Source organism: Pleurodeles waltl, chromosome 4_2, assembly GCF_031143425.1.
Source record: "Pleurodeles waltl isolate 20211129_DDA chromosome 4_2, aPleWal1.hap1.20221129, whole genome shotgun sequence".
Lineage (NCBI taxonomy): Eukaryota > Metazoa > Chordata > Amphibia > Caudata > Salamandridae > Pleurodeles > Pleurodeles waltl.
The window spans coordinates 518,960,277-518,988,011 of NC_090443.1; the positions used below are offsets into that span (position 1 = coordinate 518,960,277).

General features: G+C 46.4%; 1 protein-coding gene across 2 annotated transcripts in view; it reads left to right on the plus strand.

Moving 5' to 3' along the window:
* LOC138293038 (flavin-containing monooxygenase 3-like) overlaps positions 1 to 27,735 on the plus strand; it is a 267,968-nt gene that overhangs the window by 95,029 nt on the left and 145,204 nt on the right. Inside the window, exon 2 of one of the 2 annotated variants that reach the window (XM_069232019.1) lies at positions 7,233 to 7,375. In XM_069232019.1, coding sequence (XP_069088120.1) covers positions 7,244 to 7,375 — 132 coding nt within the window. In that variant the 5' untranslated portion in view covers positions 7,233 to 7,243. Of the gene's footprint in view, positions 1 to 7,232; positions 7,421 to 27,735 lie in introns of those variants that run through there. The other variant, XM_069232020.1, reaches the window with a different exon arrangement.

Consider the following 27,735-nt stretch of genomic DNA (forward strand, 5'->3'; position numbering starts at 1 on the left):
AATCAAATATTCTCTTGAGTTCAAATTATTGCCTTAGCATTTATTCATAACCATTTAAACCTCTTCTGAATAACTGCGCTTATACAATGTATCTCTGTTTTTACCGAGCGACCCCACAAGTAAGTAGCTTAAGTTGAAAAGTGACCGCGAGAAGCGGTAGCGCTGTAACAGCAAAACAATTGCTTAGTTTGTTATCAATTTAAATATTTACAGCTGAATGCCAAAGATTACTACTTTCTCCAAAAAAAAAGAATATCAACCTTTAAACAGTTTTATCAAATAAGAAAACGGATGATGGAAGCTAGAAACCACCAGCCGTCTTACCGCCCTGAGTGTCTGCTACTCGCTGCTTCAAATGCCTCAACACGGGGAAATCCCAGGTGAACAAGCAGGAACATGGAAACACCCGACTTCAAACAGAGAAGCTCCGGTCCTCATGAGATCCTCAGAATAGTGAGCAGTGAGAACTGGGCGGGGTCACTTAAATAGACTTGTGCCCCACCCTATGTGCCACACCCAAAGTGCCCTGCACCAAGTGCCACACCCAAAGTGCCCCGCCCAATGTGCCATGCCCAAAAGTGCCCTGCCCAAGATCGCTGTTATAAAGATACTTGGGACCAATGCCATGAAATAAAGATAATGCGCATATAGCGCGCCGCAGCAGCTACTAAATTCTGCAAATGGCAGTTTCTGGACTAAGACTTTGTGGTGGAAACAGTAATGCACGGATTCTGGCATCAGGCGGGTCCTAGAACACGGGTGAGGTCACTGATTGAGAGTGAATGAGCATTATCTCTCTTCTTTCGCTCTCCTCTTGTTTTTTAACCTTAGCCAAGACCTTTTGTTGATCAAATAAATTTATGATGATGGTCTAGGTTTTGAGCCAATTTTATCCTTTCTTTCCTCTCCTGTTCTTACTGTGCAGTAAGGTCGCATTGTCCACCATACGACTCATCACGGCAGTCACTGAAAAAAGATCTCCCGCAAAGAGCCCCCTACATGGGGAGCCCGTCAGACATTGCAGCACCGGTCTGACAAGTAGCATGCCCGATGATGAAGCATGACATCCGATTGGATGTGTGAGGGCTTTTGCTTCTAAAATAGAGGTTTCTCTGTTTTCCTTTCTCTTTTTGGAACAATGTACCTCGTTTTTGTGAAGATTGTATCCGGGAGGCTGTACACTGGACCATCAATCTCCCTGTCCTCTTTCTTGTAGTATACTCACTATACTTTATTACATTTTATATGTGTAATTTCAAAATGGGAACAGGTATCAAATGTCTCTGAATTGGAATTTAAAATCCTAACATATGGTGAATTTGGATTGAGAATTACAATTTTGAAAATGCTGCTTTGAGAAAGTAGGCATTTTCGTGGCTTAGCCATTTGGTGCATGCAGCCTGCATTTGGATCACATGACTGTGTGTGTGTGACAGCTGAGCTTTGTGTATTCCTACTAGAGAGGCACACACTGAGGAGCTTTGATGTGACTGGATGGGCCATCCCAGGCAGCATGGGAGGGAGGAGATGGGCCCCGCCCCACTTACATTTAATTGGGCTGTGCCCTGTCAATACAAAGGGATGTATGGCCCCTGTAGTTAGTCTGAAGCCAGGGCCAGGAATAGAGGGCACCTGGCACTTCAAAGGCTTGCTTCTAGTAGCTTCTCCCCACTTCAAAGGCACACCTGGGTATAAGTACTGGACCTCAGACACCAACTTATCAGTACATGTCTGGACCTGTGGGAAACTGCAGCCCTGCTGTGCTGACCTGCTGCCATTTTGCCTGGGTGAACAGAGAACTGGATCTGAAACTTCATCCTTGAACCCACAACACCAGGGGTACTCCAAGATCAAGGGGCATATTTACAAACCCAGTGGCCCAGGACAGTGCAGCAAGTAAGCTTGCTGCAATGCTGTGCACCACAGGGATAGGGCAGAAATGCACCATATTTGCTAGATACAGTGCATTTCTGTCCTTTCCCTCTGCACTTGTGCACAAATTGCTGCCTAGCGCCAATGCAGGCACCCTTGCATCATGGTGCAAGGGTGTTTACATTATGGACAGCTTTGCTTTCGTGCAGGAAGGGACACCTTCCTGCACAAAAACAATCCAGAGAGGCATTTCCTCTTTCTATGTGTACTGCATACAAGGAAAGAAGAAACAGTAAGGAGAAATAAAGATATGTCTCCTGGTTGCGCTTGTGCTGGGAAGGCGTACAGTTTTGACTCATTTCCAGATTTTCAGATTCTTGCAAATGCATCAAAATCCATGGGTGTTGCATGAGAACACCCACCGCAATGCCCATGATACGGCTCCCTGATGGAGTGTAAGGCAGTGAAGTGACTTGAGCTGCATGGACTTACACCATATCTGCAAGGTCTTGAAAAGCCACACAAAGTAGCTTTACGTGGTCTTGTAGATATGGGTCTGCACTATTTGCCGCCTCTGCATCACAAAATGTCTTGCCCAGGACTTGTAAATCTGCCCCCTAGTCTGTTGGACTCCTGATCTGAGCCTTAGGGACATATGAGGCTCCCCAACATCATGCACCAGTCCCTGGACCCAGCCATAGTGAGTTCCTGACCCCAAGTGGTGCCCTTCAGGTCCTAGACCCTTTGTATGGGTCAAGGGAGCTGAATTCAAGCTTTTGGGCTCTTTGCAACCGCAAATGAGATTGTTTGCACTGAGACCTCACCACTCGCACTGCGATGCAATGAGAAACCCCAGCAGCCACCTCTTTGTGCTACAGCATCGACAACTAGCAGGGGACCACCAGAATTAAGCTCCAGCAAAGCCCATCCTTGATGTCGGGCTGCTCTTTGCGCTACCCAACAGCTTCCCACGATGCTCTCCTTGCTCCTTGCAGCTGTCTCCAATGTGAACTGGAGGCCTGGACCAAATTAGAGAAGGTAAAGTTCAGAGGACCTAACCTGATGACTGTAGCCGACCTCTGGTCCTTTGTTAGTGCTTTGTCCTTTTTGGCTCTATTTTCACTAACAAATCTTTAAAAATTAATAACTCCAATTCTACTGGTTGGATTTTTGTTGTTTCAATCTTGTTTTATTTATTAAATGTTACTCTGCTGTTTCCAAATGGGTGTGGGATCCTTTTTGTGTATTGCACAAATACTATACACATTGCCTTTAAGTTAAGCCTGACTGCTCTGTGCCAAATTACCGGAGGATAGAGCATAGGCTACTTTAGGGTTGACTTGTTCCTCCCCCTGACAAGGATTGTGGTTACTGCTTGACCAGGGCTCACACCCTATTCAACCAGTAACCCAATTTCTCACACATAGTGAATGTCCAACACTATCTGGGGGGGGGCGTTTGATTCTATGAAATTGATTTTAAAAGACCAAAACTACATTGAGGGGCGGATTGCCATGGATATCTATGCTACTGTCCCTCAAGACTTCAAAATTCAGTTCAAATTGCATCATGTATCTGGTTTGGGCAAAGGAAACCTAACCACTAAGGTGTCCCTAGTCAAAAATGGCCCGAAGGATCAACTATTAGGGCTGAGTCCTGTAGCACCAGCATTTAGGATTGTAGATTAACTGAACATGACGGCACCCCAAGATAACATTATCACTAAAGTGCAAGTTATATACAGGAACTATATGATTGGTTCGGAGTTCAGATCATCTACTGGGAAATCTTCTGAAACGTCCTAGTACATATAGGCGGTCATTCTAATCTTGGCGGGCGGCGGGAGCTGCCAGAAGACCGTACCGCGGTCAAAAGACCGCGGCGGTCATTCTGAGTTTCCCGCTGGGCTGGCGGGCGACCGCCAGAAGGCCGCCCGCCAGCCCAGCGGGAAATCCCCTTCCACGAGGATGCCGGCTCCGAATGGAGCCGGCGGAGTGGAAAGGGTGCGACGGGTGCAGTTGCACCCGTCGCGATTTTCAGTGTCTGCTATGCAGACACTGAAAATCTTTGTGGGGCTCTGTTAGGGGCCCCCTGCAGTGCCCATGCCATTGGCATGGGCACTGCAGGGGCCCCCAGGGGCCCCACGACACCCGTTCCCGCCAGCCAGGTTCTGGCGGTCAAAACCGCCAGAACCAGGCTGGCGGGAAGGGGGTCGGAATCCCCATGGCGGCGCTGCCTGCAGCGCCGCCATGGAGGATTCTTCAGGCCAGGGGAAAACCGCCGGGAAACCGCCGGTTTCCCTTTTCTGACCGCAGCTTTACCGCCGCGGTCAGAATTGGCCTGGATGCACCGCCAGCCTGTTGGCGGTGCATCCGCGGTCCCCGGCCCTGGCGGTCTATGACCGCCAGGGTCGGAATGACCCCCATAGTCCTGGGAATTTGTTCAGTATGGATGTATATCATGGAATGTAGCAAGTCTTAAGAAAGACTCCGATTGATATACCTTTATAAACCAGTACAATCTCTGCATGTTATAGGAACCTGGGTTAATTGGCTTAGTTAACATTCTTTGTCCCTGTACTTCCATCCAAGGTAGGAAGGGCGTCTGGCAGATTAATTACCTGGGTTAAAATAACACTGAGTTGCAAGCTGAAAAGGCTGGATATTGAGTCACCACATATTTTAGGTTTGATTTGAGATGATACAAAGGTTGTATGTGCAAGGTGTATAATATCTATAATTCCTCTTTGTCCTGAAATACAGTCACTTTTATTATATTTGATGGATCAGCATTTAACTGGCCGAAGCAAAAAGTCTTACTCTTACTAGGGGGTGATTTTGATGTTACTTTTGAACCCACCAATTGTTTGCATTTAGTTACAGAGGATGAGGATGAAGCAAGCAGTAGCCCTGGTTTGGCTGCAGATTCATTTCAACTGTGCACTGTAGGGGGCATTCGATTGGCCTCTTTGACCTTTATTCACATGGTTTGAGAGCCTGCAATGGTTGTACTTTGCTAGATAAGAATAGAGTTTGCGTCTGTGCAAAGGGATGGTCTGCCTGTAAGATTGATTATGTTTTGTTTGATGTTAGGGATTGGAGCACTATGGTAGACTTTGCTACTAAACATAGAAATGATAGTGATCATAATCCATTGCAATCTATTCTAAGGAATGCCCTCTTAACCAAAACCCCAGAGTGCAGTGAAAGATATTCCCCTGAACCAATCATAGGGAATAATCGTAGGGCAGTTAAATGGTCAAGTGGGTTAGGTAATGTGGAGCTCTATACAAAAATATACAACCTTTTTTGTTCTGCTTTTGCTTCTTTTGTTGATTTAGCCTGCAGGAACACCCCTGTAGGATTGATCCACACCTCTCTGTTTAATTTACTAAACAAATGTTTCCCCCAAGCACCTAGATATGAGGTAGGAAGAAAAACCAGGATCATGCCATAGGTCACTGGAGAATGCCTCAAAGTGAAAATGCAACTGACTTCAGATGATCGCTTTCCACATGATATCTAAGTCGATAATATAAATAAATTGTTTTTTTCTTTATTAGGCACCCAGAAGGTCATTGAATCATTAAAATATGGTATGGCACCTGGTCTTGGTTGTATCCAATGAGAAGACTCAGATGTTTGGGCAACATATTATAATTTAGTGCAAATACCATTGTGGTTGAAGAGGCCATTCCAGGCTCATGGTGTGTGGACATCATTATACCAGTTTACAAGAAGGGAGATAGAATGGAGTGTTACGAGATCCTGTGAATAGAGTGTGTTACGCAGTGTGGTTCCAATGGGCTGCGGGCTGCAAAGCGAGGTCCTGCATTGAGGAAGCATTGAGGAAGCATTGCGCAGCAGCGATTTCGGGGAGCTGCGAGCCTGTGATGCCAGGTCTTGTGTCGAGGATGCTTCACACAGCAGTGGTTCTGAGGAGTTTGGGGCTGCAATGCATGGTCCTGCATCATGGAGGTGTACTGCAGTGGCAGTTCCCATGAGCTGTGGGGTCCTGCATCAGGGATACGTCATGCAGTGGCAGCTCTGTTGAGGGTCCAATATTAATACCCTGTGCCTCCTTTGAAGTATAAATAGCCTCTGGTCAGTTACAGGTGCTTGGAATTCTGTCTGCCTGCACTGGCCTAAGCAAGTCTGGGACACAATAGACTAGTGCCAAACCCTATGTGAGTGTGCTCAAGTAGAGGCTTTGTGATGTGCAATTGTGGTAGGTGAGAGCTCCTCCTCCTACAAAGTCAGAGATGGCCCATCCTGCCAACACCGATTCCCCTTTGTCTCACTGTCTGGGAGCTACACACATGGATAATCTGCAAGCGACACCTAGTTAAGTGATTCAGGATACAGGCTGCAGGCACCAAATGGTTAGGAAAATTGAGAGTTATCACTCATTAAATGTTAAAAAGGTAACCCAATGTTACCCTATGGGAGAGGTAGGCCTTGTAGTAATGAAAAAACATATTTTAGAGTTTTTCACTACCCGGACTTGTAAAAGATAAAAGTACATGTCCAACTCTTTAAATCACTGCACCCTAGGGGTGACTTATATGTATTAAAAAGGAGGGGTGCGTCCCAGCAAGAGATTTATTTTGCTAGGTCGAACTGGCAGTTGAAAACATCATGTCTAGGATGCAATGGCAGCCTGAAACATGTTTAAAAGGCTACTTAGGTGGATTGCACAATCAGTGCTGCAGGGTCACTAGTAGCTTTTAATTTACAGGCCCTGGTTACCGGTAGTACCACTTTGCTAGGGACTTACAAATAAATTAAATGTGTCAATAGGGTAGAAGCCAATATTATCATGTTGAAAGGAGAGAGCATAAGCACGTTAGCACTGTTTAGCAGTCCTAAAGCCAGCAACAACAATTTCAGCAAAAACAGGAGGATGGAAGACAAAAAGATGGTATAAAATCACGGCAAGGATTTAGTGTCCAATACTCATTAGTCACATTTAGTTAGGACTTTTTAACAAAATAATATACTGCCAACATACTGGAGTATATCTCACTACAAAGGTATATTTGTGTGCAATGTCAGCATACTTTCCAAACTGATTTTCATCATGACTGACTTGATTGACTTATTGTACTGGAAGGTAGTGGTTTTTGCCTCATGCTTGTTGCCATGTTTGTCCTCCTATAAGTTTGTCTATAGCAGTGCATCTTTTTTTCTGTGAGCCAAAGGATCCATACAAAACTTTTTCATACTTTATTTGTGTAGTAGTGTGGGGAACATGGGTCATTACGTTTGTTACGTTTTTAAATAAATTCTTTCCAAGTGGAATATTTTTAATGTGCCTGCATAATCAGGCAATCATGGTGTGCCATTTCTCTTCCATTGCAGGATCAGTAGCCATGGTGAAGACGGTTGCAGTGATTGGGGCCGGCATTAGCGGGCTTGCAGCCCTCAAGTGCTGCCTGGAAGTCGACCTAGATGCCACCTGCTTCGAAGGCAGTGATGACCTTGGGGGATTGTGGAATTTCAAGGTGTGTGAAACCAGTATCTGGAGGTGATATCTTAGGACAAGAAAGGCATGTAAAAGTTCAGTTTTTATTTCTTAGTATATTATATACTAGCACCCAGAGAGCTTGTGCATGCCTATAGGTAAGGCAGTAAGGCGAGAACCCTTGAGGAAAGTGTGACAATAAGAATTCCATACATGAGCGCATCCATGGGGTCCTTCACAATTTAAACTTGGGACCATCAAAAGATCGCAGAGCAGGCACAAATTTCCCTGCTGACTTTTATGAGTGGGTACTGTGTGTATGTAGACGGGTTTGGAGTGAATGTGATAAGCCAGTGTGGTAGGATCCCTGTCCTGATGAAAGGAGGGATTCCAGTCAAGGGATTACGCAAGGCTGAACCATGTTGACCAAGCAGGGTTAATTGGCACCCAGAGCATCACAATTAACCTGTTTTTAACCATCTCTTTAGCCTTCTTTAAAATAAAGGGAATACCTTGGGAAGGTGCCTGAGATTTTTAACTTTCACATTGCATCCCATACTCCACTACCCAAAAAAGTACTTGCTGAAAAGACAGAGAGCCTACTCACTACCAGATATTTCTCTGGTGAATGAGGAGGGCAGATGGTGAAGCATAACACCCAGGCTGGTGGACCATGCCCTTACAATTTTGTAGGAATCCTCTATTCTTAATTATAGGGAGAAATACAGGACATTATGGTCACCTATATTTGGTTAAAGTTTTCTCTGATGGCTTTCACTTGTGATCTTGATAGATTTTATTTTTCTGCTTTTTGTGTTGTTTCATACTGCGGTATGGCAGGATGCAGAGGATTACAGCCCATAATTAATTTAATTCCCTCAGTCCCAGAAGTTGAGATCTTATGGTGTAGTTTATATATTACTTGCCAGGAGCATTTAATGTCTATACAGTAGTGGTCATTTAGACCTATGAGGTGCTAGCAGGTGCAAGAAAAATCTGGTGCAAATTACATTAGCGGCGGGAAGTGGATATGCTTTTGGACATAAGGCCATACGTACAAAACTTTTTTTGCGGTCACTAACGGCCCTATTCATAGAATGGGTTGATTAGCGACTGCAAGCAAGTTTTTTTAAATGAACAAAAGTGAAATTTCTGTTTGGTAACCTGTTATCGAATCACAGTTTGGGTTTGTTAATCGGTATTTGTAAATGGCCGTGTTTAAGGCAAAACATTATTTTTTTTCAGACACCTCAGAACAGGTGGTAACCATTTGCAAATTGGAATAGGTCACTATGGGACCCCTTCCCCTTTGTGAATGTTAATACAAATATTTCCTTAGAGCAGGCAGTGGTCCCAAAGACTTGGTAAAAAAATAAATTTAAACGTTTCATGCTATTTTTTTAAACACATCTTATTTTCCTCTAAGAAAAACAGGCTACATTAAAAAAAAAAGGTTGCTGTATTAAAAAAGGAATCACAGACACAGTGGTCTGCTGGCCACAGCAGGTCATCATCCCTGTGATGGCTGCAATTCCTAAAGGTTCGCAAACTGCATCTATATCATTAATATCCATGAGGCAGGTCGATTTGCAACCCATTAGGAATTGCTAAATTAAACTCAATGTGTTTCATACATTAAGATTAGTGATTTCCTAACTGTGACTCGCAGAAAATCACAATTAGGTAATCGCTATTCCTGAAATTTGTACATATGGCCCATAATTATAACCTTGGAGGTAATAATGGGGAATAAGTTGAAAAAGTGACAGTTGCACCCTTTTTATCTGAGTTATTATCCATTGCATAGCGCAACACAGGAAATTAACATCTGCAACATATTGTCTGCAGAAACCAAAGCATGTGCAGTTTGAACTTACCTCTAAAAGGGAGCTAATGCAAAAAAGGATTAACATCTATTTGCACCTGTTTATGCTACTACTCACACATCTAATTGACTTGGTTACTATCCCAGCTTCCTCTAATTTGCTAGCAGAGTCACCGGCTGATAAAGCAATTTGCCCATTATTCCTCATGGGCTAGTGAGAAAGCTGGATTTTCAACTCAGGTCCCTGGTTTGTGTCTGCAGGTAAGCCTAGAGAACACATATCATCCCAAGACATATCTGTGGACTGTTGGAAGGGAAAGGGCCCTAAGAGTACAAATATGTTTCTAAAATGGGGCTGTAAGTTTCCATTTCCCTATCTGCTGGATACCACTCTCAAGTGATCTGTTGTACTACACCTCTGGGTACTTGATGATTGTTGTTTTTTACCTCTCCATGATCATTTGTTATGTAGGCCCTTCCGCCCCACACCCTACCATTGCAGGGTTGCTATTATGACTAATCATCTTGTGTTGTCTGAAGGAAGTTTGCAGCTAGATTTGAAGCGTATAGACAATATTACCTACATTGTAATAAGCATATAAATGTGGATAAATGTATTATCTGTTCTTATCAATATTTATTTTTGGTACACTGAAAAAAGGATTCGCTTATGATATATTTCCACATATATTTAACTTATAAAAAGACACTCATGCATAGGTTCTTCTTCATTAATGCTGCAAGTAGCCATATAAAATTCAACAATTAACTCATTAAAAAACATTAGCATTGTATTACAAACAATTATTGTGCTCTATAGAAGTGTTAATTACCAATAACAAGAGCTATTTAAGTTTCATATCTTGTTAGTAACTCCTCCCGCTGCCAATCAACACTGCTCGTGGGCTGACAGTCATAGGTGATACCATGAAAAGTCATAAAAAGAGACCTACATTTATTTTTTTCCCCTGTGCTTAAACATAAGTAAAATAAACTGATTGCTTTCACGCTGTATTTATGAATAGAAATCAGCCATAATGGTAAACTGTGAACCTCTGTTATGGGTACTGTCAGAATCCCTTTCAGAGGGCCAAAGGGCAAACAGGAGCTACTGGATCCAAAGGTGGGCACTGAGGCTTTTTACTCATGATGTCCCAGGCCCCGACCCACTATGGCTCCTGAGCACAGAGCCAAGTACCTCTTCAACACTTGACTCTCAGTGATAGCGGGAGTTGAGCAGCCCAAGGTGCCTAGGGGTGAGCTAGATACAGGGGGGTGAGCACAGACTCACAACTCAAAATACGTTCAATAGTAGGGAGTGAATGATTGTCCAGTCAAATACATTTTTGTGCGGAAAAAAGCTGAGTATTTATATATGAACACAAAGTGAACTACGACATACACAAACAATACACACAGCCTTCTGAGGCCATGCCTCTAGTGTTCAGTGGGCAGGCCCCTGAGTCCCATTTCCCTCTCACTAGCGATAGCAGTTATTTCCCATTCACTATAGATGACACTCAGGCTAGGCCCCACTAGCAGTCCAAGTCTCATGAGTTGCATTTCAACTCTTTTAGAAAAGTAAAAAAAAATCCCACGGTGATTCATTAATTGGCAGACATGTTCCCCCAGGGTCTTCCGGCACGTTGATCAGTCTTACTTGCACCAGCAGGGATAGCACAACAGGAGTCTCTGAGAGCGTCTCACGTGAGGCTGCGGATGCTTCAGCGGCTGCCTTTGGTGAGATACATTCACAGCTCTGCAGGGGCAGTGGCTAGGGGACGCTGGTGCTACTCCAGTGTAATGATAAGTTTATTTCAGTCCTTCCCACAAGTAGAGGGAGGGGGGATACAATGGTTTCTGGTTCCAGTCCTCAGTCAGGGCCTAGGTCCTCATGGTTCATCAAGGTGACCTCTGCTCTCAATGATGGCATAAACCATGCTGTGATCTTTGTCCTTTCTGGTGGCTCCCTCTGCCATACAGGGTCACCACTATTCCTACACACTTTGGCTATGGATGATCAACATGGCAAAAAGTTCCTCTTCTCGGTGGCTGCATCTGGCAAATGGGGCAAGAGACCCTCCAACTACACACAGGCAGTGGTCTGGCTGGGAGACTGGCAGGCCTAAACCCCCAGCCCTGGTAACAGACAGAATTCTTGCAGAGGTTCTCCTTTCACAGCCCAACTGGCTACATAACAGTTGCCAATTTTGGGGGCATCGAGCTTCCATTCTTATAGTCCATTTCCAGACACCAAATGCTATTTAGAGTCCGATTCCTTGATGTTTGTGTTGGGGGTCTGCTTCCTTTTGAAGTAGCCTCTCTTCTGCCCTGCCCTTCCTCCAGAAAGCAGTCTGTCATTGCAGGAGTGACTCCAAATCTGAAAGTCCCACAACACAGGCCTTGGGAGTGACTAGAGGTTCACTCCAGGATGTCAACCACACTGAAATGTGCATCAAAAGGATAGCCCAGGGCCCAAGCCCTATTCTTTATGATTCTCTCATCAGCCGTATCTCACTCCTGAGATGAGCACAGGCATGTGTCCAGGTGCCTCCTCCTGACTAAACAGAGCACCCTTTGAAGTGTACTGAAGAGTCTGACTGTTCTTCCTCCAGTGTGTCCCGCTCAGCTCACAGGATTACAGCAAAAAATAAATCTGTCTGGGGGGATTTCTCGATCTCCTCATGCACCTCCAGTCAGCCATGGGTCTCTAATAATGGACCTCAGAACTTTCCATCTATTGTACAATTCACAGACTCACACTCACTCGCACACATCCCCTGCATTCACAAATCATAACAGGAGTTTGCTCATTCTCCTATGTAGGACTCAAAACATGGAACGGCCTCCCACAACACATTATACCCTACTCTTCAGTACTTGAGTTTTGCTAAAAGCTGAAGACCTGGCTGTAGGAGGCTGTCCTGGCTTGTAGTGGTTACCAATGGTACTTACACCTTGTGCCAGGTCCAGTTATCCCTTAGTAGTAGAGTAGTAGTGTTCTAGCAGCTTAGGCTGATAGAGGTAGCTATAGCAGAGCAGCCAAGGCTGAACTAGGAGACACGCAAAGCTCATGCAATACCACTTATCTCAGATAGGTACTATATCATAAGAAAGACAATATTCATAGTTACTAAAAATAAAGGTACTTTATTTTAGTGACAATGTGCCAAAAATATCTCAGAGGATATGCTCCCTTAGGAGGTAATTAAAATACACAAAATATACACAACAAACCAAATCAGGTAAGTAAAACAGTCAGAAAGTAGTGCAAACACTGTAGAATACAATATGATGCAATAGGCCTAGGGGCAACACAAACCATATACTAAGAAAATGGAATGCGAACCACAAATGGACCCCTAGGCTAGTGTAGTGTGTAGGGGGTCGCTGGGAGTGTAAGGAAACACTAAGGGTGTAAAAGATACCCCACCCCAAGACCCTGGAAAGTAGGAGTAAATTACTGCTGTTTCCCCAGAAACACACTAAAGTCATGATAAAGGATTTTGCAAGGACCACAACAGACTGCAAAGCACTGAAGACGGATTCCTAGACCTGAAGACCTGCAAAGGAAGGGGACCAAGTCCAAGAGTTGCTAAAGTGTACAGGGGGGACAGGAACCCACTAAACCCCGGATTAAGGTGCAAAATGGTTGCCTCCGGTTGGAAGAAGCTGAAGATTCTGCAACAACGAAAGGTGGTAGGAAGTTCTTCTTTGTGCAGAAAACTTCCCACGATGTGCTGGAGGATTCAGAGTTGTTTCCTTGGCAAAATACTGCAAACAAGCCTTGCTAGCTGCAAGAGTCGTGGTTGGAGAAAAAGGGTGCTGCCCAGGCCCAGAAAGGACCAAGATGTCGCCCCTTGGGAGAGGAGACAGAGGAGGCCCTCAGCAATGTAGAGAGCCCACGCACAAGCAGGAAGCACCCGCAGAAGTCCTTGAACACGGGTTCAAGAAGACTGAACATAGCGGTCATCTCAACACTGCAAAAGGAGGTCCCACGACACCGAAGATCAACTCAGGGAGCTGAGCATCGCAGGATGGAGTACTGGGGACCTAGGCTCGGCTGTGCATGCAGGATTTCTTGGAAATGTGCACAGAAGCCCTTGTAACTGCAGAACACGCAGTGCACAGGATTACTGTCTGGGGAGGGGAGGCAAGGACTTATTCGGACAGTTAGACCACTGGACAGTCTGGGTCACTTGGGTCCACCACCTGTGTTCCAGGGCCCATGCTTGTCAGGATGAGAGGTGTCCCAGAGTACTGGTAAAGCTGAAGTTTGGTGCCTGCTGAAGCAGGGGGAAGAATCTGTTGACCCACAGGATATTTCTTCATGGCTTCCAGTGCAGGCAGGCAGCCCCAGAGCATGCACTATCAGGAAACAGTCGAGAAAGCCAGCAGGATTAGGTGCTACAATGTCGCTGGTAGTCTTCTGGCTACTTTGTTGCAGTTTTGCAGGCGTCCTGGAGCAGTCTGCGGTCAATCCTTGGCAGAAGTCAAAGAGAGAGGTGCAGAGGAACTCTGGTGAATTCTTTAAAGTTGCTATCTGAGGAAAAGCCCACTGGAGAGACCCTAAATAGCCCTCAGAGGAGGATTGGCCACCTAGTCAGGTAAGCACCTATCAGGAGGGGTCTCTGATGTCACCTACTGGCACGGGCCACTCAGAGGCCTCCAGGGTGCCCTCACAGCTCTGGAAACAAGATGGCAGAGGTCTGAGACACACTAGAGGAGCTCTGGGCACCACCCCTGGGGTGGTGATGGACAGGGGAGTGCTCACTCCACTTTCCTTTGTCCAGTTTCGCACCAGAGCAGGGACTGGGTGGTTCCATAAACTGGTGTAGACTGGCTTATGCAAGGAGGGCACCATCTGTGCCCTTCAAAGCATTTGCAGAGGCTGGGAGAGGCTAATCCTCCCCAACCTTTAACACCTATTTCCAAAGGGAGAGGGTGTAACATACTGGGGGTCCATGGTGGAGCTCCCAGGATGCATGGAATTGACTCCCCAATACCAGATTTGGAATGGGGGAACAATTTCATGATCTTAGACATATTACATGGCCATATTCGGAGTTACCATTGTGAAGCTACAAATAGGTATTGACCTATATGTAGTGCACACGTGTAATGGTGTCCCTGCGTTCACAAGGTTTGGGGAAATGGCTCTGAGCGGTGTGGGGGCATCTTTGCTAGTGCAAGGGTGCTCTCACACTTGCAACTTTGCACCTAACCTTCAGCAAGTGAAGATTAGACATATAAGTGACTTATAAGTTACTTAAGTGCAGCGAAAATGGCTGTGAAATAACGTGTGCATTATTTCACTCAGGCTGCAATGGCAGCCCTGTGTAAAGATTTGTCTGAGCTCCCTATGGGTGGCAAAACAAATGCTGCAGCCCACAAGGATCTCCTGGAACCCCAATACCCTGGGTACCTAGGTACCACATACTAGGGAATTATAAGGGCGTTCCAGTATGCCAATTGAAACTGGTAAAAGTGGTCACTAGCCTATAGTGACAAATGTAAAAGCAGCAAGAGCATAAACACTGAGGTTCTGATTAGCAGAGCCTCAGTAACTACACAGGTATACACACTCAGGCCACAAACTATGGGCACTGGGGTCCTGGCTAGCAGGATCCCAGTGAGACAGGCAAAAACAAACTGACATACATGTAAAAATGGGGGTAGCATGCCAGGCAAGATGGTACTTCCCTACACTGTCTCTTCGAAAAATGCGGGGTGTCACATGCCTACACCCCTGCTCAAGCATTTGGATAACTTCTGGTTAATTAGTGTGCTATACAAATCAACATAACCTAACAGGAACACATACACCCTGCACATGCATGCAACACACATGCACTCCACAGTACTACATACTAACTGGAAGTAGGCCAAGGCACACAGCATTGGAATTTTACTTGAGTGAGCCTCCAGGGCTCACTCCAGTGACACAGGTAAAAAGGCCTGTCCACTTCTACTTATCACTATCCGGTATGCTGCCACCATGGTGCTGGTGCTGCCTAATTCTGGGCAAAGTTAGTAGCCATTCACAAATATGAGTGTAGCGCTTTGGGCTCTCCTCCTGGTCCAACAAGACAGCAATCTGTGAGAGAGGGCTGTGTCATAGTGCACACAAATGATCTGTGTTTTCCCATGATAACAAAAAACACCACGCGGGATCCAAAAATCATTGCAGCTGTGGCACTCAGGAGAGGGGATACACGTCCATGATCATGCAAGGGACTTTTCCATCACTACAGTTACAGACCTAAAAAGTTTAACATTTTTTAGGAGGGTATGTTGACTTGGAAAACGCAAAACAAGAAAGTGAAAACTATGCTCTGTTCGCCTTCCAGGTACATCTAATTCCATAATACCTGCTGAAGGTAAGTGTGAGAAAAGGAACATAAAAAGTGTGATATGACATTCCTGGTCTCTCAGGAAAGCCTCATTACGAATCACTGGAGGTACATTTGTAATACCCAAACACTGCCAAAGAACAGCTCCCATGCCAACAAAGGCACCCTAGTCTTTCCCTGTTTTTTTGTTAAAGCTGGTGAACATGTCTTTTTTTGTCAGAAGACACCCTCCTTCGTTCTTTCTTTCTTTCTTTCTTTCTTTCTTTCTTTCTTTCAAAAGCAAGAACCTGCCAGCCAATGTCAGACTGAGGGGCATATTTATACTCCGTCTGCGCCGATTGTGCGTCAAAATGTTTGACGCACATTCAGCGCAAACGTTGCCCCGTATTTAAACTTTGACGCCCGAGTCCGCAGACGACAAAATCCCGCCGTGTGCGTCATTTTTTGGATGCGGCAACCCGCCTGTAACCGGACGTCTCCGGACGCCGGTTCTCAAGATATTGTGACGGCCACAATTACCGGGCCCGAGACACTCGAGAGGGACGCAGGCTTATGACGTCAGACGCCTTCGGCGTCTGGACGAAGAACGAAAGAAAAGACGGACCCGAACGTGAAAGAGAGAGAGAGACGGAGGAAGACGCTCGGCGAACGCAATCCGAAGCGAAGGAAACCCGGACGTCGAGGACCGACAGAAAGGAACCCGTTGAAGGAGCGGAGGATCCAGAGAAGAGGGAAAAGTACAGGGGCTCTCCCGCCCCCGTCAGAGAGAAGCCGGGAGACTGCCAAAGAGCCAGCCACGTCCCCGGAGGGGCGTGGCCACCTCAGGTACGTTCGTACCGCAGCTGGGGGCTTGGGTCAGGGTGGCTATTAGGAATAGGGGGGGATAAGGGAAAGAGAGGGAGGTCCTGCAGGGAAGGGGAGACCATATGACGGAGAGCCCTAAAATAAAACCTAACCTCACAAAGAAACCGAGGGCCAGAGGATTTCTCTAAAGAAGGGAATTCCTGAGAACATCCACAGGGTTAACCACAAACTAAAGGACAGTTATACCCTCACCTCCCTTCACTTATACCTATTCCACCCCACCACCCTACTAACCCGCTATACCTACATTATATATATCCCACTTACCTGTTTTTGTTGTCCTTCTTTCTATGTCCTTTGGAGAGTCTGGGCCACTGACGTAGAGGAAGATCGGACCCCTTCCCAAAGCTGGACCCGGCCACATATGGACTATCACCAGAACCCTGAAAGAGAAGAGAAAGGGAACTTTGGTGATATATTTTTGGGACTAAAACAGGGCTACCCATGTGAACAAGAAACATGGGATAAAAAGCTCCATCCTTAAAAACAGAGCACGAATAAATTAGCTAAACCCTCCCCTTCTGCGCCTGTCACATTATTCCAATATCCTTTTTCTTTGTTTCGGGATAAAGAACCCATTACAGTGGTGTCAGAAGTGGGATATTGGAACAACGACAGGTAATCTAAGACAATGGAGGGTACACCCACCCTATCGGATGTGATGCAGCAGCTAGCCGCAGGGCAGAGACATATGCAAGTTGTGTGGGAAGAGCAACAGAAGGAGGCTAAAGTGGAAAGGGAGGCCCTACAAAGCGCTCTTAAAAGTCAGGCCACTATCATGGCCAACAATCAGTTGGTTCATGAGACTGCCATCAAAAACCTCACGGATACTATTGCCGCCACCCGGGTGCATCCAAACGTACCCAGTTCGGTCCTGCAGCGATATCAGGAAGGCGAAGACCCGGACGCCTTTTTCACCAATTTTGAGCGGGTTGCCACTTCCGCCACCTGGCCCCAGGATAGGTGGGGCCAATATATTGCTCCCTTATTAACAGGAACTCTCCAAGCGGCTTATCAAGCGGTAAACCCAGGCGGAACGACACCCTATCAGGATATTAAAAAGAGTATCCTGGAGCGAGTGGGATTTGACACAGAACACTACCGGGTCCGGTTTAGGAAAGCCAAGTGGGGACCCTCCGAGAATCCCCGGGCCCTGTATTTCCGGATTAAGGACTTGGGTCTCAAATGGCTAGGTCCCATTGGGACCAATAGGGAGGATATCATTGAGGTTGTTCTCTTAGAACAATATCTAGACGCCCTACCCACCAACACCCGTAATTGGATCAAGCAACATCCAAGTCCAGATACTAACACCACTATTGAATTAGCCTGTGCCTTTCACCGCTCCCTCGAGTTCAAAATCCCTCCCGTACGGCGAACACTTAACCCCATCCGGCAGAATCTCGTACCCTCCTCATCCCTAGGATGAAAAACCACTGAGGACCCGGGAAAATTGCGAGGACTAGAAAGACCCTATATGCAACAACCACAGTGTTTTAGCTGCGGAGAGTGGGGGCATATCGCCCGGGTTTGCCCGCTGAAAACGGAAAAACCAGAACCGATGGAAATAGGAGTTACTAGGGGGAGAGTCTTCTATACAGGGGGAAAGGAAACCCGATACAAGAAGAGACTTGTTATCAATGGAAGAACCACAGTGGCACTCATCGACTCAGGTTGCAGTCAGTCCGTAATTCGTACTGATTTACTGGAAAGCCCCCCTTTTACTTCAGGACTTACGGTATCCATATGTTGTATTCATGGAGATACGAGAGAATACCCCCTAATCTGGACAACCCTGTCATGGGAGGGAAAAGAAGTCCCCATAAGGATGGGGGTGGTGGAACGACTAGTCGAAGAGGCTATCATAGGAACCGACTTCCCTGACTTTTCGGAACTTCTTGATAGTACAAAAGACTCTGAGGACATGAGTACATGGTGGAAAAGAGCTCCTTTTTCTAGTATGCCTATACCACCGCCGGTGGTTCGATACAGACCCTCCCGGAAAGAAAAAAGAGAAACCAGAAAAGTCTACGCGCAAGGAAATATGAGTCCAAACAGGGTCATTACAAAGGTCCTTACCTTTTCTGATCTTCCCCCATTCCGTAGTTGTCAAAGAGAAGATCCGAGTTTGATCCATGCCTGGAAAAGTGCACGACCCCGGGACCCCCAAGACAAGAGCCCTTCTTTTACCATAATCAAAAATCTGTTATACCGTGTCACTGGTAATAACCGAGAAGAAAGGAAGCAGCTATTAGTCCCCGAACCTTATAGGCCACAAGTCCTACACCTAGCCCATAGCCAGCCGGGGGGGGGTCACTATGGAAGAGAGAAAACTGAAGAATATCTGTTGAGGAAGTTCTACTGGCCGGGGGTCTTTTCACAGATTAGGAGGTTCTGTCAGCAATGTCCTAAATGCCAAATGATTGATCCTGGTCCCAAAAGAAGAGCTCCCTTGCAACCGCTTCCCATTATAGACATCCCTTTTTCAAGAATAGGAATGGACATCTCCTACCTTCTTCCAGGGGCTACCGCTATATACTAGTACTGGTAGATTATGCCACCAGATACCCAGAAGCCATTCCACTCAGCAGTATTAACTCCAAGAGCGTAGCCCATGCAATGATAGGGTTCTTCTCCCGAATAGGTTTTCCCCGAGAAATCTTAACAGACCAAGGTACCCAGTTCATGTCCAACTTGATGTCACAAATATGTCAACTTCTGTGGATCAAACAGTTGCGGACGGCGGTTTATCATCCTCAAACGGATGGTTTGGTGGAAAGGTATAACCGCACTCTGAAAACTCTACTAAAGAAATCTATTTCAGAGACAGGACTGGGATAGAAAGCTCCCATTAGTGTTATACGCCATCAGGACCCATGAGCAAGCATCCACGGGCCATAGTCCATTTGAATTATTGTTCGGACGACAGCCCAGGACCTTGTTAGATATGGCTGCAGAGTTATGGGAGGAGGAGGATGGAGAAAAAAATCCCTCTTGGAATATACCCAGGAGTTAAAAACCAACCTCCAAACCGTGTGGGAAAACGTAAGGGAACATATGGAGAAGGCTCAAGAAAAGCAGAAAAGATATTACGACAGGAATACTCAATTAAGGACCTTTACCCTAGGAGATAAGGTATTAGTGCTTCTCCCCAGTTCAGACAACAAGTTGCTAGCAAAGTGGCAGGGACCCTATAAAGTGATTGGGGTAGTAACACCCGTGACCTATAAGGTTCAGCTCACAGATAGTTCCAACCGGTCACAGATCTTTCATGTCAATCTATTAAAAAAGTGGGAAGAGCCACAGGGAGAACCGACCAGGGGGTGCCTAGTTAACACGGTTAGGGAATTGGAGATAGGGTGGTGTCCCACTGATCATCCTAGCGGAAACGAGGTGCCTCCCATAAATAGCGAAATCTCGATTCAACAGAGTGAGCAATTAACCCAGCTCCTCCATGATCATACCCATGTGTTCTTCTCGATACCAGGCAGAACCAAGTTGGTACATCATCAAATCATAACACCACCTGGCAAGGTCGTACGGTTACGGCCATATCGTATCCCGGAAGCTAGAAAGATTCTGGTAGAACACGAAATAGAAAAGATGTTAGACCTAGGCATTATAGAGCCTTCCCAGAGTCCCTGGTGTTCACCGGTCGTATTAGTGCCAAAGCCAGATGGGTCTATACGTTTCTGTATTGACTTTAGACGAGTCAATTCTATATCACAGTTCGACACATATCCCCTTCCAAGGGTAGATGAACTCTTAGAGAAGTTGGGAAAAGCTAAGTACATGTCTACACTCGATTTGACCAAAGGCTACTGGCAGATTCCTTTGGCTCCAAAAGATAAAGAGAAAACGGCCTTCTCTACTCCCTCAGGACTATATCATTTTAATGTTCTCCCTTTCGGGTTACATGGGGCCCCCGCCACCTTCCAGCGTCTCATCGACAACATTCTACGACCTCATACCAGATACGCTGCCGCATATCTGGATGATATCGTTATCCACAGCGAGACCTGGGAGGACCACTTGGCACATTTAAACAAAATCTTTACAGCATTACAAGGGGCTGGATTAACAGCCAACGCCTCCAAAAGTCGATTGGCCTTCCATGATATCTCTTATCTAGGATATCATATAGGGAAAGGAATACTTAGACCACAAATGAATAAAGTTGAAGCCATCCTACGGATAGATACACCCACAACGAAAAAGGAGGTCCGTTCATTCTTAGGCTTGGTAGGGTACTATCGAAGATTTATACCCCATTATTCCACCGTGGCCGCTCCCCTAACCGACCTCCTGAGGAAAGGTCAGCCCAAAAATATCACGAAGTTAAACTCCGTCCAATCCCATAGTTACCAGACCCTACAAACATATCTCACTACCCAACCAATTTTAAAATGTCCTGACTTCACTATCCCCTTTCACCTCCAAACGGATGCCAAAGACGTGGGTCTGGGGGCCGTGCTTTTTCAGAAAGATGAGAATGATATCAGTCACCCCGTGGTCTTTATTAGTCGTAAACTTTTTCACAGGGAGCAGAAATATCCCATTATAGAACGTGAATGTCTCGCCATCAAGTGGGCGATTGAGAGTCAGGCCACTATCATGGCCAACAATCAGTTGGTTCATGAGACTGCCATCAAAAACCTCACGGATACTATTGCCGCCACCCGGGTGCATCCAAACGTACCCAGTTCGGTCCTGCAGCGATATCAGGAAGGCGAAGACCCGGGTGCCTTTTTCACCAATTTTGAGCGGGTTGCCACTTCCGCCACCTGGCCCCAGGATAGGTGGGGCCAATATATTGCTCCCTTATTAACAGGAACTCTCCAAGCGGCTTATCAAGCGGTAAACCCAGGCGGAACGACACCCTATCAGGATATTAAAAAGAGTATCCTGGAGCGAGTGGGATTTGACACAGAACACTACCGGGTCCGGTTTAGGAAAGCCAAGTGGGGACCCTCCGAGAATCCCCGGGCCCTGTATTTCCAGATTAAGGACTTGGGTCTCAAATGGCTAGGTCCCATTGGGACCAATAGGGAGGATATCATTGAGGTTGTTCTCTTAGAACAATATCTAGACGCCCTACCCACCAACACCCGTAATTGGATCAAGCAACACCCAAGTCCAGATACTAACACCACTATTGAATTAGCCTGTGCCTTTCACCGCTCCCTCGAGTTCAAAATCCCTCCCGTACGGCCAACACTTAACCCCATCCGGCAGAATCTCGGACCCTCCTCATCCCTAGGACGAAAAACCACTGAGGACCCGGGAAAATTGCGAGGACTAGAAAGACCCTATATGCAACAACCATAGTGTTTTAGCTGCGGAGAGTGGGGGCATATCGCTCGGGTTTGCCCGCTGAAAACGGAAAAACCAGAACCGATGGAAATAGGAGTTACTAGGGGGAGAGTCTTCTAAACAGGGGGAAAGGAAACCCGATACAAGAAGAGACTTGTTATCAATGGAAGAACCACAGTGGCACTCATCGACTCAGGTTGCAGTCAGTCCGTAATTCGTACTGATTTACTGGAAAGCCCCCCTTTTACTTCAGGACTTACGGTATCCATATGTTGTATTCATGGAGATACGAGAGAATACCCCCTAATCTGGACAACCCTGTCATGGGAGGGAAAAGAAGTCCCCATAAGGATGGGGGTGGTGGAACGACTAGTCGAAGAGGCTATCATAGGAACCGACTTCCCTGACTTTTCGGAACTTCTTGATAGTACAAAAGACTCTGAGGACATGAGTACATGGTGGAAAAGAGCTCCTTTTTCTAGTATGCCTATACCACCGCCGGTGGTTTGATACAGACCCTCCCGAAAAGAAAAAAGAGAAACCAGAAAAGTCTACGCGCAAGGAAATATGAGTCCAAACAGGGTCATTACAAAGGTCCTTACCTTTTCTGATCTTCCCCCATTCCGTAGTTGTCAAAGAGAAGATCCGAGTTTGATCCATGCCTGGAAAAGTGCATGACCCCGGGACCCCCAAGACAAGAGCCCTTCTTTTACCATAATCAAAAATCTGTTATACCGTGTCACTGGTAATAACCGAGAAGAAAGGAAGCAGCTATTAGTCCCCGAACCTTATAGGCCACAAGTCCTACACCTAGCCCATAGCCAGCCGGGGGGGGGGGGTCACTATGGAAGAGAGAAAACTGAAGAATATCTGTTGAGAAGTTCTACTGGCCGGGGGTCTTTTCACAGATTAGGAGGTTCTGTCAGCAATGTCCTAAATGCCAAATGATTGATCCTGGTCCCAAAAGAAGAGCTCCCTTGCAACCGCTTCCCATTATAGACATCCCTTTTTCAAGAATAGGAATGGACATCTCCTACCTTCTTCCAGGGGCTACCGCTATATACTAGTACTGGTAGATTATGCCACCAGATACCCAGAAGCCATTCCACTCAGCAGTATTAACTCCAAGAGCGTAGCCCATGCAATGATAGGGTTCTTCTCCCGAATAGGTTTTCCCCGAGAAATCTTAACAGACCAAGGTACCCAGTTCATGTCCAACTTGATGTCACAAATATGTCAACTTCTGGGGATCAAACAGTTGCGGACGGCGGTTTCTCATCCTCAAATGGATGGTTTGGTGGAAAGGTATAACCGCACTCTGAAAACTCTACTAAAGAAATCTATTTCAGAGACAGGTAAGGACTGGGATAGAAAGCTCCCATTAGTGTTATACGCCATCAGGACCCATGAGCAAGCATCCACGGGCCATAGTCCATTTGAATTATTGTTCGGACGACAGCCCAGGACCTTGTTAGATATGGCTGCAGAGTTATGGGAGGAGGAGGATGGAGAAAAAAATCCCTCTTGGAATATACCCAGGAGTTAAAAACCAACCTCCAAACCGTGTGGGAAAACGTAAGGGAACATATGGAGAAGGCTCAAGAAAAGCAGAAAAGATATTACGACAGGAATACTCAATTAAGGACCTTTACCCTAGGAGATAAGGTATTAGTGCTTCTCCCCAGTTCAGACAACAAGTTGCTAGCAAAGTGGCAGGGACCCTATAAAGTGATTGGGGTAGTAACACCCGTGACCTATAAGGTTCAGCTCACAGATAGTTCCAACCGGTCACAGATCTTTCATGTCAATCTATTAAAAAAGTGGGAAGAGCCACAGGGAGAACCGACCAGGGGGTGCCTAGTTAACACGGTTAGGGAATTGGAGATAGGGTGGTGTCCCACTGATCATCCTAGCGGAAACGAGGTGCCTCCCATAAATAGCGAAATCTCGATTCAACAGAGTGAGCAATTAACCCAGCTCCTCCATGATCATACCCATGTGTTCTTCTCGATACCAGGCAGAACCAAGTTGGTACATCATCAAATCATAACACCACCTGGCAAGGTCGTACGGTTACGGCCATATCGTATCCCGGAAGCTAGAAAGATTCTGGTAGAACACGAAATAGAAAAGATGTTAGACCTAGGCATTATAGAGCCTTCCCAGAGTCCCTGGTGTTCACCGGTCGTATTAGTGCCAAAGCCAGATGGGTCTATACGTTTCTGTATTGACTTTAGACGAGTCAATTCTATATCACAGTTCGACACATATCCCCTTCCAAGGGTAGATGAACTCTTAGAGAAGTTGGGAAAAGCTAAGTACATGTCTACACTCGATTTGACCAAAGGCTACTGGCAGATTCCTTTGGCTCCAAAAGATAAAGATAAAACGGCCTTCTCTACTCCCTCAGGACTATATCATTTTAATGTTCTCCCTTTCGGGTTACATGGGGCCCCCGCCACCTTCCAGCGTCTCATCGACAACATTCTACGACCTCATACCAGATACGCTGCCGCATATCTGGATGATATCGTTATCCACAGCGAGACCTGGGAGGACCACTTGGCACATTTAAACAAAATCTTTACAGCATTACAAGGGGCTGGATTAACAGCCAACGCCTCCAAAAGTCGATTGGCCTTCCATGATATCTCTTATCTAGGATATCATATAGGGAAAGGAATACTTAGACCACAAATGAATAAAGTTGAAGCCATCCTACGGATAGATACACCCACAACGAAAAAGGAGGTCCGTTCATTCTTAGGCTTGGTAGGGTACTATCGAAGATTTATACCCCATTATTCCACCGTGGCCGCTCCCCTAACCGACCTCCTGAGGAAAGGTCAGCCCAAAAATATCACGAAGTTAAACTCTGTCCAATCCCATAGTTACCAGACCCTACAAACATATCTCACTACCCAACCAATTTTAAAATGTCCTGACTTCACTATCCCCTTTCACCTCCAAACGGATGCCAAAGACGTGGGTCTGGGGGCCGTGCTTTTTCAGAAAGATGAGAATGATATCAGTCACCCCGTGGTCTTTATTAGTCGTAAACTTTTTCCCAGGGAGCAGAAATATCCCATTATAGAACGTGAATGTCTCGCCATCAAGTGGGCGATTGAGAGCCTCCAATATTACCTCCTAGGAAGATCCTTTCTATTATATACGGATCACGCTCCCCTCACCTGGCTCTCGAGATATAAGGATACTAACAGTCGCATATTGAGATGGTTTATGGAGCTTCAACCTTTCTCCTTCCAGGTTTGCCATCTCCCTGGTGATCTTATGGGACAGGCTGACTATTTATCCCGGTTCCCGGGACCTTTGGGTCTCGAACAGCCCCATTCAAGGGAGGGGATGTGTAACCGGACGTCTCCGGACGCCGGTTCTCAAGATATTGTGACGGCCACAATTACCGGGCCCCGAGACACTCGAGAGGGACGCAGGCTTATGACGTCAGACGCCTTCGGCGTCTGGACGAAGAACGAAAGAAAAGACGGACCCGAACGTGAAAGAGAGAGAGAGACAGAGGAAGACGCTCGGCGAACGCAACCCGAAGCGAAGGAAACCCGGACGTCGAGGACCGACAGAAAGGAACCCGTTGAAGGAGCGGAGGATCCAGAGAAGAGGGAAAAGTACAGGGGCTCTCCCGCCCCCGTCAGAGAGAAGCCGGGAGACTGCCAAAGAGCCGGCCGCGTCCCCAGAGGGGCGTGGCCACCTCAGGTACGTTCGTACCGCAGCTGGGGGCTTGGGTCAGGGTGGCTATTAGGAATAGGGGGGGATAAGGGAAAGAGAGGGAGGTCCTGCAGGGAAGGGGAGACCATATGACGGAGAGCCCTAAAATAAAACCTAACCTCACAAAGAAACCGAGGGCCAGAGGATTTCTCTAAAGAAGGGAATTCCTGAGAACATCCACAGGGTTAACCACAAACTAAAGGACAGTGATACCCTCACCTCCCTTCACTTATACCTATTCCACCCCACCACCCTACTAACCCGCTATACCTACATTATTTATATCCCACTTACCTGTTTTTGTTGTCCTTCTTTCTATGTCCTTTGGAGAGTCTGGGCCACTGACGTAGAGGAAGATCGGACCCCTTCCCAAAGCTGGACCCGGCCACATATGGACTATCACCAGAACCCTGAAAGAGAAGAGAAAGGGAACTTTGGTGATATATTTTTGGGACTAAAACAGGGCTACCCATGTGAACAAGAAACATGGGATAAAAAGCTCCATCCTTAAAAACAGAGCACAAATAAATTAGCTAAACCCTCCCCTTCTGCGCCTGTCACATTATTCCAATATCCTTTTTCTTTGTTTCGGGATAAAGAACCCATTACACCGCCTTGCGTTAATGATATGCAAGGTAGGCGTTCCTGTCCAAAAAATTGCTTAAACGGCCGTGCGTCGTATTTAGGACCCGGAAAATGACGCACAGCCCGATTTGCGTCTAAATTTAACGCCTGGGTCAGGGGAGGCGTTAAAATGGGGCAAACACACCTGTATTTAATCAGAACACACAGAACAAGCAGCAGAGCAGCAGAGCAGCAACAGGGAGCCATGGAGGTGATTCTAATCCAGCGTGCATGCAGACCCAGAGCCCAGCAGCAACAACAGCAGCTACAACAACACCAGCAGGGACCCCAAAGGCAGCGTAGAAGGCAGGAGAGGATATTCCGCCCAGAACCACCCTTCAGGGCCTCAGGGAACACAACATCATCCAGAGGTACCGGTGAACTGGCAGGCCATTCAGCAGCTGCTGCGCAACATTGAACCGCAGTTGGCCCCCACTTTGCTGACACCCCGCACCATCCCAACAGAAACCAAGCTGCTTGCCGTACTTCATATGCTGGCAAGTGGCTATTTTCAAACAACTGGTGCCCTGGTTGCAGGAATATCACAACCATTACTCTCCGCCTTTTTGCCCATAGTACTGGATGCCATCATTGGACTGACACCTTGCCACATCTGCTTCCCTAACACACTGCAGAAGCAGCAGGAAACAAAACAGGGGTTCTACCTCATCAGTGGCTTCCCACACGTCCTTGGTGCAATCGACTGCACACATGTACGCCTTGTGCCACCTGCTGCAACTGAACACCTCTACCACAACAGGAAGCACACACATTCCATCAACGTGCAGGCCATAGTCGATCACCAGGGATTGATCACCAACATCGTGGCTAAATATCCTGGGAGTGTACATGACTCATTCATCTTCCGTCACTGCACCATCAATGAACACTTCCAGGATGGACGGTATGCCAATGGACTACTTGTTGGTAAGTACAAAAACCTACTTATCTACACACTGCACAACAACCTTCTAGGACACACAACACATACACCACAACAGCAACATGTGAACAGGAACATACTGAGGTCGTGACGTCACTAGCCATGTTTCTTAGGTCACCATTGAACCTGTCACACATCGGAAATTACTGTACAGCCTAATGTTAAGACGTCAAAGATCACAACGTGTGGAGTGGGTTGCCCAAATGTCACATTGCAAAATGTAAGTGTCCTAAGGACCTTTATATTAATCCATTGCATAAGTCTAAAGGTATGTGATGTCCAGGGTACATTGATATGAACGTGTTAACAACACGTCAATTTTAACTGTGTATGGAACTATCATCTCACCCCCAGTGAAGACACATGGACACCTGTATCACAAGTCACAATGCTAGGGAGGGCACACTGTACTGCAAATCCCAAAACATACTGCTGACAAACGGTTAGCAGACAAACACTCGTTCAGCCAAGGAAACAACACAATGCAGATGGTACATCCTACAAGCCTAGTATGCTACATTATAACACAAAAGAGTCACAGACAACGCAAGACAACTACTGCCATGAAAGGTCATTTCAATAGGGCCGGCTACCTCAACATGATCCCAATCATTTTCTCTTGCAGCTGATCAGGGGTATGGCATCCAGCCATGGATTATTACACCTATTGGCAACCCAAGTACTGCTGCAGAGCGTGCCTACAACGACGCACATAGGAGGACACGCAGCATTGTCGA